This window comes from Vicia villosa, linkage group LG7, assembly GCF_029867415.1.
Source record: "Vicia villosa cultivar HV-30 ecotype Madison, WI linkage group LG7, Vvil1.0, whole genome shotgun sequence".
NCBI lineage: Eukaryota > Viridiplantae > Streptophyta > Magnoliopsida > Fabales > Fabaceae > Vicia > Vicia villosa.
The window spans coordinates 99,558,214-99,575,505 of record NC_081186.1 but is presented as its reverse complement, the minus strand read 5'-3'; the positions used below and the strand labels follow the sequence as shown (position 1 = coordinate 99,575,505).

The following is a 17,292-nucleotide window of genomic DNA, read 5'->3' as shown; positions in this document are numbered from 1 at the left end:
TAATTAGCATGGTTGATGATTGTGTTTATTCGTCTAAAATTGATTTCATTGAGTTACGACGAATTAACAAGGCCGTTATACCCAAATCCTTGGTGTATAACTTCCTAATTTAAGTTACAACTCCCTAATCCCTTAGATCAGTTGGATAGCCAATGACAAACACCTATTGTTGTTGAGTTATCACTTCAATATGGTAAACACTTATTCACATACAATTGACATCAAACAAATGAATTTGCAAGACTTATAAAATTTATCACATTTTATTGGAAAACACGCTTTTGAGGTCTTTCACAGGTTGTAACTTAGCATATGTCAAGGAGGACTATATTTTGCCAGTAGGTTTAACTTCTCATAGTTAAGTACTTGCAACCTTATTATTTTTAAACCATCCTTACATGTCATTAGTTAGAGCCTTTAAAAAGCGCTCTAGAATAGAACGTCTGCTAAACTTTCAAAGTCGATTAGGACTCTCTTCACATCTCAATTATCATATTTTACTCTGATGACCATGGGGTCATTGTTGTGGGGGAGGACATCAACATAATCCTTAATGGATAAGGAGATTTTGGACTCCCCTCCTGTCCCTGTGGATTTAGAGATGCTATTAGATGTGATGTTTGTGGTCAACACTTGTCGGGCGTACATCCTCCAATAGGAGGTGGACTCTCCTTCACCAACAAAGCCGCTGGCGATGGTGTTGATGATGGTATCAAGGTTTTTCTTAATCATCTTTGTGGGAAGATGGTGAAAGTAACGATGGTAGTTGTGGCCCAACTTAGTTTTACCGAGGTCCATGGTAGGCACCAATTATACATGTTAAAAAGTACAAATGTGTGATAACTCTAGTGAGTAAGGGCTATTAGAGGCTTTTATGGTCTTGTGGTGTTAGAGCTAACTCACAAGAGAAAGTGAGAAGCCTTATTTATAATTTGTTTGTGTATTAAGGATTGGATCCCTTCTCAACCCTAAAACTTATGTATTAATAGAGGTTATTGGGTTTGGATTGTAGGTCTCCTAGTAAATAGCAACCATTCCACCTTGGTCGTGAAAACAGATGATTGATTGTCGATTTCCTTAGAGAACATAGTTACCTTCCCCACGACTCTTTCTTCGTACTACTTGGGAGGTTTTTAGACACGTTCCTCTTCACGGACGTACTTGTCATCCAAGAGACGGGCGTCCTCTCAGATGAATTGGCGTCTCAAAGGGGGCACTCAAATCTCCAAATGGGCGACCTATTGGGCATCGCTTGCACTCCACGCCTCCCCTTTCAGAGCCTCATGAGAATATACTAATACAAAAATTAGTTTAATAACTCAATTTCTTACTCAAAATCATCCAATCGTTTTAGTCTTGTTGAGACCCCACAAATAAATACCACACACATGCTATGTTAATTCTGGACATCATTGACATGTTACATGAAAATAAACAATTTAAAGTTACTCACACTTTACGAAAAGATAATCAATGTATTGATATCATGGTAAATTTCGACGTCTTTTCTAGCACCGATTACTTATTGATATGATTTTTTTTATCGTGCTCAACCACGTCTCGCAAGCAATGTTGCAAACACTAGAAGTTTTCTTTTTCTTTTATTTCCTTTTTTACTTTAGCACTTAACTTAAGAAAAAAAAACTATACCTATAAGTTAATAACTAGTTATAATTTCTTGAAATCTATAATACATTCTTTCAACAATTTGTTTAAAGTTTGTTATACAAGTACAAAACGCATTTAAAATCCCACCTACAAATTTACATTTTCCCCGCAACATAAGCATGTGATGGTAAATCACAATTTGACCACGAGAAAAATCCTTTACCAGAAAAACACTAGAAAACAAAAATGAAAAAGAAAGTTTGAAAATAGAAAAAAAGAAAACAAAAATGAAAAAGAAAGTTTAAAAAAAGAAAAAAGAAAACAAAAATGAAAATAGAAATGAACGTGTAATGCAAGCTTCTTCTTAAACCACTCTCAAATCTCAATTTCTCAAATTCATTCAAACACAAAGGTAAGAAAATCACAATCATCTTCTTCCCATTTTGCATTCCACGCTTTACATTTTTCTCATTTATTGAATCAGTTATTTCTCGTTCTACTATGTTACTGTTTTTGTATATTTTGATTGTAACTTTGGGGTTTCGTGTGAACTTGAAAATCACTCTGAAGTGTGTGATTTAGCTTGTTTGTATTGTTTGTGTTTCAATTTTTCTACTTTCTTAGCATGATTGTGTTTTTTTCTTCAAAAATTCTCTGGCTTTTTGTCACGGAAGCAAAATATGTGTATGATTTAGGTTACTTGAATGCCGAGAAAATGAAGAAAAAATTTTGGGAATGAAGTTGAGTGGGAGAAAGTGTTGGTTTTGATGAGTATGTTGAGCTGAGAATAGGGTCTGGAGAGTAATAGGTGACACACTTCAACGGTTGTTTTCTGCTTTTTTTATTTTATTTTCTTTTTAGAGTTCCAGTTAAGGATGAATCGTTCGGAAATACAAGAGTTTGAATTTAGGTTGAAATATCCTTGACCAGACTTTACTTACCACCCGAATTTAAGTTCAAACGGTTCTGTAGATTTTGTATTTTTTTTGGGTTTTGACACTATCACGAACACACATTTTTTTCAGAGGTGTCAGTGCTACATAGGAGACTAGCGGTTTTTCAATTACTTTAATAAATGGAAATATATTGGTATTGTTCATTTCTTATGACAGAGGTATTGTTAGTTTATAGTAAGTTGAATAACATGAAATATTTGCCTTTTCAAAAAAGTATATAACATGGAATGTTAATCTTATTAATAAGCTTTTCCGTATACTAGTACTTTACCCCGTGCGATGCACGTGTTTAGGCGGGATTTTGGTCTAAAGTTGGCGCCTAAACATGTATTCTGTTTTAATATATTAAAGATAACATGGAATGCTCATCTTATCATGAGCACTTCACCTATGTTAGTTCAGTTCAGCTTTTGTACATGATTAGAAACAGAAATGTGATGCATCTTCATACTTCTCTTACAATGCATGAAGTCCATGCGACGTTTGTTTCTCGGTAAATTTATAAGGAATGCATGATTGAAAGTGGTTGAATATTAAACTTATATATTTCAAATTACACAGATTTTCTGAACATAGTTTTGAGCATCTAATGGCATCATCAGATGAAGAGGGTGAAATTCTGCCAGATTCTGTTGACGATTATTGGTTTGAAAATGATAAGGCAGAATTCGTTTCACTTTTTAGTTTGACATTATTGTGGAGCGTTGACGAGGTCAATTGTGACTCGGAAACAAAAGTGTTTTTACACGGTACTTCAGATAATGGCATCCAGAAAATTCACAAGCAGATTACAGGATGGAGATTTGAACTGTCATGCGAGCAGCCTGAGATTTCAGTTCTTTTGAGGGAGAAATACTGGATAGCTCTTCTAAAACCAAAAAAATGCTTTGAAAATACTATTAGGTCAGTCTTGGTCACAGTTTCTTGGTTGCATTTTGTGAAATGGAATCCAGAGGAATCAAGAATGTTTATTTGGGACAAAGTTTTGAAGGAATTTAGGTGAACATTTTCTTTTATCCTTTGTAGATTTCTTTTATTGGTGTATTCCAATCAAATTCATCAATGAAATGTCTGTTTTGCAGCTCATTTGATATTGCACCTTCTGAGGATGATGTTCTAAGTCATATGACATTGATTACAGAGGCTGCTAATAGAGACACAGAATTAACGAAATCCAAGGTTCATAGTTCTATTTTAATTTTGTACATGTATGTATGTTTGGATTTGCAGTTATATTCATACTCAGAAACATATCATTCAACTTCCTCCTTCACAGTGAGTAGATTTCATTTCCTTTTTTTTCCGTAATTAACATCTATTAGGATTTAGGATTCATGTACAATAGTCTACGCTTTAGAGCCAGTAACTTGTAACTCATCAAAATGGTCTTTCAAGTTGGAATTGGGCCCTCTAATCCGGGAGACTTTGCTTCCACTTCAAAACCCCAGCCATCTTCATTGTCGCCACTTTAGACTTCCTCCATTCAATGCTGCCTCCAGCACGTTCACTACGCCCTTGAGCTACTTTTTGACCAATAATTAGGCTAGCTTAAAAATTGATGAATTAAGTACAAGTTCATTTGAGCTGTCATGTCCCTCTGTTTTTAGTAAAATCAATGGAGTCCCTGAGCCAAGTATAATAGAATTCATGGTAACTGTGGCATTTTTCCTAATTGTTTGTTTATTTTATTGGACAGTATTTGCTTAATTTTATAGGAAAGACATGTTCAAATGAAGACGTCGATGAGGTTAGCATTATTCTCTTTTCCTTTTTACTATGTAATATTTCATGTTCTTCTTATTCATTATCTAGTTGGTTATATAGCAGGATGATCACACGACAAAGAAATTAAAGTTTATAGTTGAATCAGAAGAGGAGGAGGAGGAGGAGGATGACAAATCTGAAGGTGAAGGCGAACTCAATGTAAATGGAGAGCAAAGTATCGGATACGATACTGTTTGTGCAATTTGTGATAATGGTGGTGAAATACTTCCGTATGTAATCACCATACTAGTCTCTTACTATAAAGACTTACTATTTTCCTTTACTTGCCGTCTTTTATTGAGAAGTAAATCATCTTTCTCTTCTCTTTTTTACTTAACTGCTTGCTTTTTGTTTTAATGATTCAGTTGTGAAGGAAGGTGTCTGAGATCCTTCCATGCAACTATAGAGGATGGTAGAGATACATTATGCGAATCTCTTGGCTACACTAGTACTCAAGTTAACGTAAGTTGTGTCTCCCGTCTTTACTATAATTTTTAATAAATTTCCAAACTCACAGTTAGCATTATTTTCCTTTGATTCCAAGTGCGTTTAATAAAACCAAATCTCAACTTTGCAGGCCTTTCCAAACTTCTATTGTGAAAATTGTAGATATAAGAAGCATCAATGCTTTGCATGTGGCAGACTGGGTTCATCTGATGAATCATCTAATCCAGAGGTACATTTCAGATAAAGCTTAGCTTTCTCATACAATGCATCTGGCTTTTCTCATCCTTCGTAAAATTTCATATGAAATATTTCGAAGGATAATATTGTTGGTGTCCAGAAGAGGTTCTTTATTATTCTATACATTAATCCGGGTGTTAAATATGTATAGAACCTTTTGTTTTATTTGATTTCTGGCCTTTTGGTTTTGGACTTTAATCCAAAACTCCTCATTTTATTTAGCATGCCATTATTCTAACCATAACTAACTGCTGCGTAATTAAATTCTTGACCTTTTCATTTAATGATGTAAGTAAATTTAAATATAGCCAATTATTGATGGTATAATCAAACCTTTTTTTATGTTTCTTAGGTATTTCCTTGTGTTACTGCAAATTGTGGTCACTATTACCATCCTGATTGTGTTGCAAGACTACTCAACCCTGGAATTGACGCTAAACAAGAGGGAATGAGACAGAAAATTGCCATCGAAAAAACATTTGTCTGTCCTCTTCATATATGTTCTCTATGTAGAAAAGGTGAAAATAGGAATGTTCATGATTTGCAATTTGCGATGTGCAGACGCTGCCCCAAGGCTTACCACAGGAAATGCCTACCCAAGTAGGTTTTTCTTGTTTTTATGTCTTGAAATTTTTTCTTTTGTTTGCAGATATTCACTTCAAAAACCTTCAGCAATTTTATGTTCCTGTGTTGAATACCTTTCTATTTCTATATCTCTTGTTTGTCCATCGTGCATACTATGTCTCATTATCTCTAATTCTATACTTGCTTCAGGGAAATTTCCTTCGTATTTGATTATTATATGGGCTTTGAGCAAAGGGCTTGGGACAATCTCCTTGACAAACGAATTTTGATGTATTGCTTGTAAGTTGTTAGTATTTAGTAATTGGATATTAAAATGTGATTTGATGCATTGTCCTCAAAGTAGTCACATGGCTTATGAGGCCTTACATTGTTATTTACATCTGATTGTTGTTTAGGAATCATGAGATAGTTCCGGAACTAGGAACTCCGGCTAGAAACCATCTGATATTTCCAGATAAGGATATCGAAAGGAAGAAAATCAGTTTCAAATTATTAAACAAAGAGAAGGTTGCTATAACATCAAAGAAAAGTTTTGAAGAACTTCTTCTCAATAAGTCATTGGCGCAAAAACTAACTTTAACGGAAAGGTCTGTCCTTCAAGGTGGAAATTCTTCCAACGCTATGGAGAAAATATACTCTAAGCCAGATACACATTTGTCATTTGAACAGCCGAAAAAATATTTGAAGGTTGAAACAATGTCTGCGTCAAATAGGTGCTTACCGAATTTTGATGGCAAAGTGCCTTTGAAAAGTGATAACTTCACTTGTAGTCCAAGGCTGCATGAACCTACATCACAACAGCAAAGATCTGTTGGTAGAATTGAAGAAACAAGCTTGAAGAAGCCTCTGGTTAAAAAAGTCAAAACTTCACTTGAAGCTAGAAAAGCAGATATGGAAAACCGGTATTTTATGTACTATCATATGATTGTTTTTTTAATTGAGTTAATTGAAGGAAACTATTGATTTGTAAACTCACCTGTTTACATTTGGAAATTATGCAAAGCAGAATTTTGGCTTTAATGGAAGAAGCCACCTCTAAATTGAACATGGAAAAATTTAAAAAGGAACAGCAAGTCTCCGATTCAAGTTCAAGTTCATCAGAAACTGTATTTCATAAGAACGTTACTCAAGGAAAAGTTGAAGGTTCTATTAAGGTCTGTATTCTTTATACCACTTCAATAAAGCTGTCAGCATTGATGCCAAGTAGAATCTGAGCAAGTTAAGTCCTAATGGTTAATCATTCATTTTACTCATATAGTAGAATCTCCGACTCTTTTGCAGGCTATTCAAATAGCTTTACAGAAGTTAGATGAAGGATGTAGTATTGAGGAAGCAAAAGCTATTTGTGAGCCAGAAATTGTTCGTCAGCTTTTTATTTGGCAGGTTTAAACAAGTTGTCATAAGTTATTTTTCATAGTTCGTTAGATATAGAGGTGTAATATACATACATTAATGTCATAATCTATATAACTCACTTGCAGAAGCAGCTCAAGGTCTACCTTGCACCTTTTCTTCATGGAATGCGATATACTTCATATGGTCGCCATTTCACTAAAATAGACAAGTTGAAGCAGGTAAATATGTCCTTTTAAAATATAATATTTTCAAGCATTGGTTGTCAATAAGCCGAACTTATATTATATTTATCAGGATTTATGCTTGTATGAGTTGTCTTGATGAAAATGAGAGCTACATAATAGTCAAAACTATTCTATATAGTTACTTTCTTACTATATAAGCTTGATATTGTTCATATTTATCTACACAAGTTTGGTTTGTACATCCCTAAATTAGATGCCTGTATTTTCTTGAATTCTTGCTCATTACTATGGCTAATGTAGAGCTTTCTAATGCAGATTGTTGATAGGCTTCATTGGTATGTGCAAAATGGTGACACGGTATGTTGTGGTACTTCGAAGCCTTGTAAATTCTTGTAACATATTGGAATCAAAACTTTCTAACACTTAATTCTTATGGAACTTCCCACATTGAGAATATTGACCTGAAGGATGACAAATTCTTATATGAATGATTCCTTTCGAAAGTTTCAACTAACTTGCATCCTCAATATTTATGTGGTACCTTTGCCAGGTTTTGGACTTCTGTTGTGGTGCGAATGATTTCAGCTGTCTAATGAAATCAAAGCTTGATCAGACTGGGAAGTCATGTTCATTTAAGAACTATGATTTATTTCAAGCTAAGGTATATTACTTGGATATATCAAATCCATTAACGATGCATACCTATGATCTTGTTTTCTTTTCACACTCCTAATGAATCGTTCTACCTGTAGAATGATTTCAACTTCGAAAAAAGAGATTGGATGACTGTCCAGCCTGAGGAATTGCCAGATGGTTCTCAGCTTGTAAGGCCATAAAGCTTTTGCTTCATTTGGTTTACTTTCATTTCAATACTGTATAGTTAATATGTTTTTCTTTCACTTGACTAGATCATAGGGCTAAATCCTCCTTTTGGGGTCAAGGGTTTTCTTGCTAACAAATTTATTAACAAGGCATTAACGTTTAAGCCGAAACTCCTTATACTTATTGTGCCGAAAATAACAAAAAGGTTAGTATTGTTTCTTTTTCAGTACCAAAAAGAACTACTACCAATTTTTGAATAATTCCACGTTTAAACTAATTTATATTCTGCTTGACAGACTTGACAGAAAGAAAGGTGGATACGATTTAATTTGGGAGGATGAGGAAATATGTTCAGGAAAGGTGAGTTGGTAATGGTAAAATTAGCATGATTTTTATCTAATATTGTGACTAATTCAAGGGCTTATATATGTTCTGCATTTGTGTATTCCTCCAGTCATTTTATCTACCGGGTTCTGTCGATACTCAAAACAAGCAATTGGAAGACTGGAATCTGAAGCCGCCTCCTCTTTACCTTTGGAGTCGCCCTGACTGGACTCGTAGACACATTGAAATTGCTCAAATTCATTGCCACATCAAACATGATGCGTATAATAATAAAGTACAAGAAATGACAAATTATCTCATGGAGGAGAATCTTGATTGTTATATGAATTACCCTGGGTTGCATGCACCTGGTAATTTCTTAAGCATATTTGACGGTGTTCCAGATGATAATGGCATTCCACTAGAGGATGCTCCAACTTGCTTTCCTTGAAGGAGACTATTTTAAGTTTGAGGAAGAAAATTAGAATGGAATGATGAATTATCATCTCATGCATGGTTCTATAGTATAGAAAAGTTAGTAGCATGTAATCCTTCTAAGATCTGAACCAGTAACTAAATTACTTAATATATTTATAGTTCTAACATTGCATGCTATTCAGATTGATCCTTTCGGAGACATGCATAGTTGCATTTCGGAAGTTTGTTTTGTGTTCTTTCGTTTTATTAAAAACAACTCTTCCGATTCTTAATCAATTTTGCATTGTTTGAAATTATAGAGAAATGACAGGTGAACAAGAATCATTAAGGCAAGATAGAGTATCCATGCATGTATATATACATGCACAGAGAAAAAAAAGGCAGTTGTCGTGGGTCCAACATACACAGTTTGAGGTATGGTAGCCATTTGGCGCCAAGGGTTTTGAGCATGAGTCGGGAATGTAATTTCAGATTCATAGTTCTTGGTCTCAGGGCAGGTCTAGTGCCCATGGTCATCCACAAGCATTTGCTCATGCTCCGGCTCCTGAAATATATCATGAGGGTCCATCAAACATATCACTACTACCACTCTATTTCGGAGCATGTAGATCCTCACATGTGTTAAACAATTTGATGAATTCTTGATGAGCTCAAAATATATCTTGAACAAGTTTTCCATCACCATACATTCTATACCTATAAAAATAATTATATTAATCCCATAGTTTTAACAATTGCTGCATTTTCTTAATGATTTATACACTATTGAATCTTTTTCTTTTTGTAGTGTTAAACATTATAAACTTGCGTAATGATTTTTACACTATTGAATCTTTTTCTTTTTAAACTCATGAGTATGTTTTTGGGCAGAACCTTTTGACAATCAAATGACCTCCTAATTCATTATTGTCACTACAAAAAAATACTCATTAGTGACTTGAAAATCACGCCACAAAGTGAAAAAAACACATCACAAACCAACATTTGCGACGTGAAATATTATGCCGCAGGAGACAAGGTAGTAACTCGGTAGTGACGTGATTCTCACTTCACTATTTAGTGAAGTGAAAATCACGTCGCTAAATTTGGACCAGATATTCACACATCTTCAGTTAGCGCAGGCGTGGCAGGTTTGGTGCAGGAAAAGCATCTTCAGTTTAAAGATGCGACGTGATTTTCATGTCACCAATTAGTGACATGTAAAGCACGTCACTAAAAACAACTATTATTCAATATATATTCTGATTGATATTTAGGGTCTGTTTGGTAAAAATAGTGGTTGACTGATAAGTTAACTGATAGCTTATAGCTTATGACTGATGGCTGATGACTGATGACTTATAGCTTATAGCGGATGGTTGAGACTGATAGCTTATAAGGTCATTGAAGTGTTTGGTAAAATTAGCGGTTCAATTAACTTATAAATGTAAAATGACATAAAAGATATTTAATATATAATTATTTTATTTTAAATTAAAATAAATTATAAGGGTTAAAAATGGATTTTAATTGAAATAATAAGGATAAAAAAGGAAGAAAAGTAATAAGCTATAAGACATAAGCTAAAACACTATTTGAAATAGCGTCTGGAAAATAAGCTATAAGCTCATGATGAAAAGACCGTTACCAAACGAGTCTAAATTATTATATGAGCTTATAAGACATAAGACATAAGACATAAGCTATAAGCTCGAAAACATGTCTTACCAAACAGAGCCTTACAAGTTGTGACGTGATTTCTATTTTTTTTAAATTTAAAACCAAATTATATATATATATATATATATATATATATATATATATATATATATATATATATATATATAAAATTAAAATAATAAACTAAATATATTAAAATTGTAAATTAAATTAGTTAACTAAATATGTTAAAATATATAAATTAAATTAATAAACTAAATATACTAAAATATATAATAACTATAAAATATAATATATATATATATATATATATATATATATATATTTATTTATATTATTTTATAGATATATTTATAAATATATAATAACTATATTATTTTATAGTTATTATATTTTATATATATATATATATAATATAAATTAAATTAATAAACTAAATATACTAAAATATATAATAACTATAAAATATAAAATATAACTACTTCACACTATTTTGTTCATAACTATAAAATATAATTCTTGTTCACAAAAATGGACATGTCAACCAAATACAACAGGTATGCTCTCAGAGCATATATTCTATGCAGCGCAACCTGGTCGTCATCACCAGTAGCTTGTTCTACATCATGCAGCTATTGTGTATACACCATCATCAAGAATCGAAACCTAGCATGAGCCCCTCGGGTGGCTTCTAACTCCTTTAGGGTATCCCCTGAGTCAACTTCCAAATAGTCTACCATCATCTCCAGTGCATTATCTCTGTTAATCTTCTTGTCACTACTAAAAAAATTAAATTTAGAGAGGGTAATATTCCATCACTAATGCATGAAAATTCCGTCACAAACACTTTTCATGACGGATTTAGTGACGAGCGAATATCCGTACCGAATTTCAATGTCGCAAATTGTTTATGAGGGAATTCAAATAGATACGGACCACGCCGTCACTAAATTAAACTTTCGTCACTGAAAATTAAAAGAAAATCCGTCCATAATTAGTGAGGGATTATTAAATACCTCAGTAATTATGGTAGTGATGTTTCTAATCCGTCACTAAATACTGAAGATTAATGAATAGATATTCGTTTTATGACAAATATTTTTCGTCACTAAATTAAATAAATAAATTTAGTGACATTTATATTTCATCACTAAATTAGATAAACATTATTTAGTGACCTACATGATGATGCTGAAAATCTAAATTTCCTGACAAATTTAATTAATATTGTAACTGAAAATTTACTTTATCATCATAATTAAAATAAATCAGTCATAATATAAAACACTACAAGCTGTTTTTGTGAATATATCATAAATATTCTCCAAATAAAAACTAATAGTGCTAAAAACTTGTTCTCAAAACTAAATATTAAAACCATAGTTTTTTTCTTGTTGGCAGTAGATATTACAACTAAAATAGTCCAAGCAAAGCTCTTAAAATTATGAAATTACAACAAAAATACTACTATCATCGTCCTTGAAAATTAGGAGATGACAAACAAAAATGTATTCACTACAATTTAGTAAATGTTTTTCAAGAAGTGGGCGAAGATGGAGTTTGATTCGGACGTGGAGGTAGATGACCTGCATAAAAAGTTTCCATAAATTAGAATAATTGTTCTCTAAGCAAACGTGAGTCTTCCTGTGATGCACGAATCAAATCCTCGTGAGTCTTAAGTTTATCTTTAAGAGTTTTGTTTTCAACAGACAAATCAGAAATAACAGTCCTCATTTGTTCATACTCAGATGAAGAGATACCGTCAGATGTGAAAGATTTAGACGGCTTGTACTTTGCTGCTTCTGGTCCCAAACCATATATACGACCCTTCTTATCCACACCTCCAACAACATCTAAGAAGATGAGGTTGTCAGATTGATGACTAGAAACATCATCTCCGGGTGCCTCTTGTGAATCCCTCTCAATAATCCTTTTTTCATACTCATTCTAAAATAATAATTTAGTAAAGAAGCAGAATATAATCAGCCAAAACACAAAATAACATAATATTAATAATTCATAAGAACTTGCACATTCCTGAATTTGCACTAATTCATAAGACCCATGCATAGCACATGCATTAACGCATCCATATATAGTACACGCATTTTAGTAGATAAAAGCATTAAAACAACATCCATATGAACATAGTACAACCACATAACGCACCATTATAACATCATTATTACAAACATTACTCCATGCATTGATACAACATATTATAACCACATCTAGTACAAACATTTTAGCATATAAGATATTAATATATCATTAGAACATCATCGATATGAACATTTAGTTGGGATGGGTTTCGTATGCTGTTTTCTGTGTTTTAGGGGTTTCTGAAATCGCCAGTTCGCGCCGCGAACCCCTGTGCGCGCCGCGAACCTCTTGGCAGAAACTTGGGGAAAATTGGATCTGCTCAGTTCGCGCCGCGACCCCTTGTTGGCGCCGCGAACTGCTTGGCAGAAAGTTGGGGATTTTTGGATTCGCTCAGTCGCGCCGCGAACCCTGTTTTGCAGAATTTTTCCAAACTTTGAAATGACGTAACTTTTGAACCGTAACTCCTTTTTAAGTGTCGTTTGAACCTGTGTGAAGCTATAATTGAAACCTTTCTGATGAGTATGATCTAAGAATGCTTGTAAACCTTTTTGAATCCTTCTTTGAATGTATTTGTTTGATGTTATGATTTGTGTGGTGAAGTGATGTGTTGTTGTATGATGATGCAACGTAGCGACGTGATTGGAAGTGGTGAACTACTACAAAAGTAATGATGTTTAGTCAGTATTTGTGATGTATTTGTGAATGTCGTGTTTGTATGGATGTTGCATCTAGTGAGTCACATCCATTGCATAAAGAGACGGTGGCCTTAATGGTAAAAAGTGACGGTGGCCTTAATGGCAATTAGCGACGGTGTGCCCAATGGCAAATCTTGAGACGTGGGAGTTTTACTCCAAATGGTACCACATGCATTTGCATAAGTCGAGTCACATGTGAGTTGCATTCGAGTCTTACTTGATTTTGATGAGGTGACTTGATGATGAGATATTTGTTGTGATTGTATGGAATTTCACTTGCGAATTGTATTTATTGTCATAGTTGAATTGATGATATTGTTTGTCGTTTCTTATTTGATTATGTGATGTGAAATCGTTGTATTGAGTATTGTGGTGAGAGGTGGTGACCAATGTATGATCTTTTCCCTTGCTTGGAATATTATCATACGTTTCTTTATAATGAATGATATCCCACCCCTTATGTTTGAATGTTACCCTCTGTTGGTAACGTGCAGGTAACGACGTGGAGTAGCCGTGTACCTTATATCTCGAGTCGGTGTGTCAATGCTCTGATACGTAGCACTCGGGGGGATGTTGCGATACTTGCTTGTGTCTTGTTTTATGTTGTTTATCTTTTCTTGAACTTTGATGTTATGTTGTGTGGACATGTTTTGGGCCTATTGTGCCATGTTCACAAGAATATAAGATTTGGATATTGTGTTGTTATTTGGATTCCGCTGTAATATTATGAAGTTGTTTGGATTTAAATGATTGATGAATTATGAGTTTCCTCCGATATAAGTGTTATGTATCTATGTACTTTGAGCATGAATTGTAGTTAGTTTAAGTCGAATATGTGATGCCTCAAATTTGTTGCTTGTTCCGATGTTTTATACTCTGATTTCTCTTATTAATTGTGGGGTAGATTTGGGGTGTTACATTCCTCATGTTCAGGTAACCACTTGTACTTTCTCTACAATATAGACAATATAAGTTAGTAGAAAAAAATTATTTGAATACCATAATCCAGATGATTCTATATTCAATAACTAATTAAGTTCTTACAAATAATCCCTTGGAGTAATTCTACAAATTAAAACTCAAATAAGTTAAAGTAACTATGATGCAATTTAGAGTTAATACGTATTTATTAGTAACTATAGTAATTGAATACCATAGAACAAGTTACAGTAACTATGATACAAAAACACGTACGAGCTGTAAATATCTTATGCTTTCCAAACACACAAGGTGTAAATATCTTATGCAATTTAAGATAATACTTACGGTAAATATCTTATGCTAACTAAACTAAAACAATTTATGATTTCCAAACACACAAGCTGTAAGTTAAGATATGATAAATAATATTTACACAGAATGTGTGACATATTTTCTTGAAAGTATCCAACACCAAATAAAGAATGAAAAAAATACTAGAGTAGAACAACACCAATACCTATCAAATAAAGAAAAACAAAAACTAAACCAAAACCAAAACTAATAAACCTCATTTCAACCAAATTCAACACACACAACATTAATTTCTTCTACTTTCACGGTCTATAAAAATGAGAAAAAATGAGATTGGATTGCATACCTTGAAAAGGTGAATCTTTAGAGTTTCTGGGTTTTTTTCTTTTGACTTCTTTCCCTAACAAACCTTCTTTATTGATAGCTTGAGAGAGAAACCATGAAAGAGAGATATCTACTTGTTGTTGCTCTGCCGTTTTTCGATTAGGGCTTCTGCGTTTCTCGATTGGGGATTAGTTATCTAGTTGTTGCTCTGCCGTTTTGCTTACTCTGCTTCTAAGTGAAATAGGGTTTAACATTTCTGAGTTTTGGTATTTTAAAATATTAATAAATTAAAATTAGAATTAGTTTATAAATGAAAGAGAGATATGAGAGGGAAATGAAACTTAGTTTAGAGGGAAATGAAACTTAGTTTTAGTTTAGAGGGAAATTGAAAAACAAATGAAATTAACTTTTTCTTTCCTCAAATGAAATATATTTCTAACTGAGTGAATATGTAAACAAAATAATCGTTTTAGATTTATATTTCATATCATTGAAGTTTGTTGTCATTTTTGGTTAATTCTTATTTTAACTATATAAAATTTTGATCTATCAATTTTTTATCTTTCTTTTTTAACTATTTATATGCATATATATAAAATAATAAAACTATATGTATTATCATCAATATTTTTATTATTGAATAAATTCATATTTATATCTATTAAATATTTTATTTAAGTTAATATCTATATGTTTATTAAATAAGAAATATTTTATAAATATAACTATAACTTAGTCAATATTTATTTTATTTATTTAATATTTAAATTTGAAATATAGATACCAAATTATTTTTAATAAAAAATAATTATTTACTTATTTTAAAAAACACCTTAAGAGTTATCATAATGAATTTAATATTTAATATAACAATAAACAAATTTAAAATAATTCCCTCACAAAATTTGTCACTAATAACATGTTACATGTTTATGAGGGAATTTGTGATGGAATAATTAGAGAAGAATAAAATTCATCTCAAAATCCCTCCCTAAATTTACTCTTACCAATTTTGTGAGGGAATTTATGAGGAATTTTTTATGACGGAATAAATTTATCACAAATATTTTCGCTTATTTTTGTTCACAGGGTTTCACCTATGTGTACCACTTTCCCTCACAAAATCCCTCGGAATTAGTGAGGGATTTACTTCCCTCACTAATTTCCTTCACTAAATTGCATTTTTTTTAGTAGTGGTGGTCTAAAAGTTTATCCCCGATCAGAAGATGTAACAGGTACGAGACATCGTTTAGTGTCGAAAATAAAGACCCTTTAAACATCTAAAATAATGCATTAATCATCCAGTACCTATCAAATACGTTTCTCATTTAAATAACATGTATAAACCACCTATTACGCAACCTAATCCTCAATTTCTACAAATATATATAGAAAATCAAAAAAGAAAAAAATAATAACAAGTTGTGAGTTTAGTTTGGTGTTAAGCGAGCTCTTTGATCGACTTGATGTTGATGGAAGACGCTTTGAAGTTGGTTAAATGATTTTGATATAATGTAAGTTAAGAGACTTTGAGCAACTTAAAAGGTTTGGAGAGAGTGTATTTTTAAAAGTGAGAAAGGAGAATGGTCTGGCGCCATTTTTTATTAAACATTGTTCATAGATACATCTATGAATTTTACACAAAGATGCATTTTTGTTATTTTGTTTACAAAGCCTTAGGCCTCATTCAAGAAGGTATGTGTTTGGAGTGGCGACCAAAAAATACACCTCTAAATTCTAGAGATATATTAGATTTTCACGTTAGTAATCTTTAAAGTGCGTTAAGAGATTCTCTACGATTAAACTCCACAAATTATTGGTTGTGCCATTTTGTAAGACTATATGTTGATTTATTATTTTATATAAGTAAAAAATGATAGATCCTCTTTTTCTATCATGAGTATGTCTATTTCTTTTTGTATTTCACTCTTTCTTTTTAATCTATTTATGGACTTAGTGACTTCTTAGTTGCTAGACCTTTTAATAAAAAGGAATTTTAAAAAGATGGTCAAAGATAGATACTTATTATTTTTAATAAAAATAAAATTTATAATAATAACTAATGAAAAAATAAATAAAATATTTCATTATAATTTATTTAAAATAATAATAAGATTTACATAAAATTTATAGATGATTGAAGAATGCTAATGAGTGCTCTAGAAACATTTGTTAAGAGTTTAAAAAGGTAAACAATACTTATATTTAATGTTTAAGAAATAAAAATATCTGATTTTTTAAAAAATAATAAAGTTTGTTTTATTAAAATTATTTATATTCAATATATTAAAAATTGAAATAAATAATTTATTCAAGAAATTTCTTTTATATGAAATATTTAAAGAGTATCTTAGACTGAGGGAGAGTCGTTAGCATAACCATATATGATTTACTATTAAGACCCATCATCATTAATTATATTTATTTAAGAAACCATAAATTTCTTGATATTTATCTCTTTCTAAATAGATTCATCGATATTTTGAAAAAAAAAAAAACACAAATGATTCTAGCCCACATTAATTAGATCGGATTTATATATTAGTCAAAATTATT

The 17,292-nt window shown here is 32.0% G+C and overlaps 1 protein-coding gene across 3 annotated transcripts; it reads left to right on the top strand.

Annotated features, from left to right (window-relative positions):
* The first annotated feature begins 1,898 nt into the window (after positions 1–1,898).
* LOC131616119 (protein ENHANCED DOWNY MILDEW 2-like) lies at positions 1,899–9,015 on the top strand. 3 transcript variants are annotated; one of them, XM_058887371.1, is made up of 19 exons: positions 1,899–2,020; positions 3,126–3,563; positions 3,647–3,743; positions 4,261–4,311; positions 4,389–4,558; positions 4,694–4,790; positions 4,906–5,004; positions 5,365–5,612; positions 5,787–5,876; positions 5,993–6,499; positions 6,604–6,751; positions 6,879–6,980; positions 7,079–7,171; positions 7,454–7,495; positions 7,689–7,799; positions 7,891–7,962; positions 8,047–8,165; positions 8,257–8,320; positions 8,415–9,015. In XM_058887371.1, the coding sequence occupies exons 2-19, from the start codon at positions 3,154–3,156 to the stop codon at positions 8,733–8,735; spliced, it is 2,841 nt and encodes a 946-aa protein (XP_058743354.1). In that variant the 5' UTR covers positions 1,899–2,020; positions 3,126–3,153; the 3' UTR covers positions 8,736–9,015. The 3 variants fall into 3 exon arrangements, with proteins under 3 accessions (XP_058743354.1, XP_058743353.1, XP_058743355.1); XM_058887370.1 differs by lacking the exon at positions 1,899–2,020 and adding an exon at positions 2,098–2,416; XM_058887372.1 differs by lacking the exon at positions 1,899–2,020 and adding an exon at positions 2,099–2,416 and having other exon boundaries at positions 4,392–4,558.
* Positions 9,016–17,292: the final 8,277 nt, after the last annotated feature.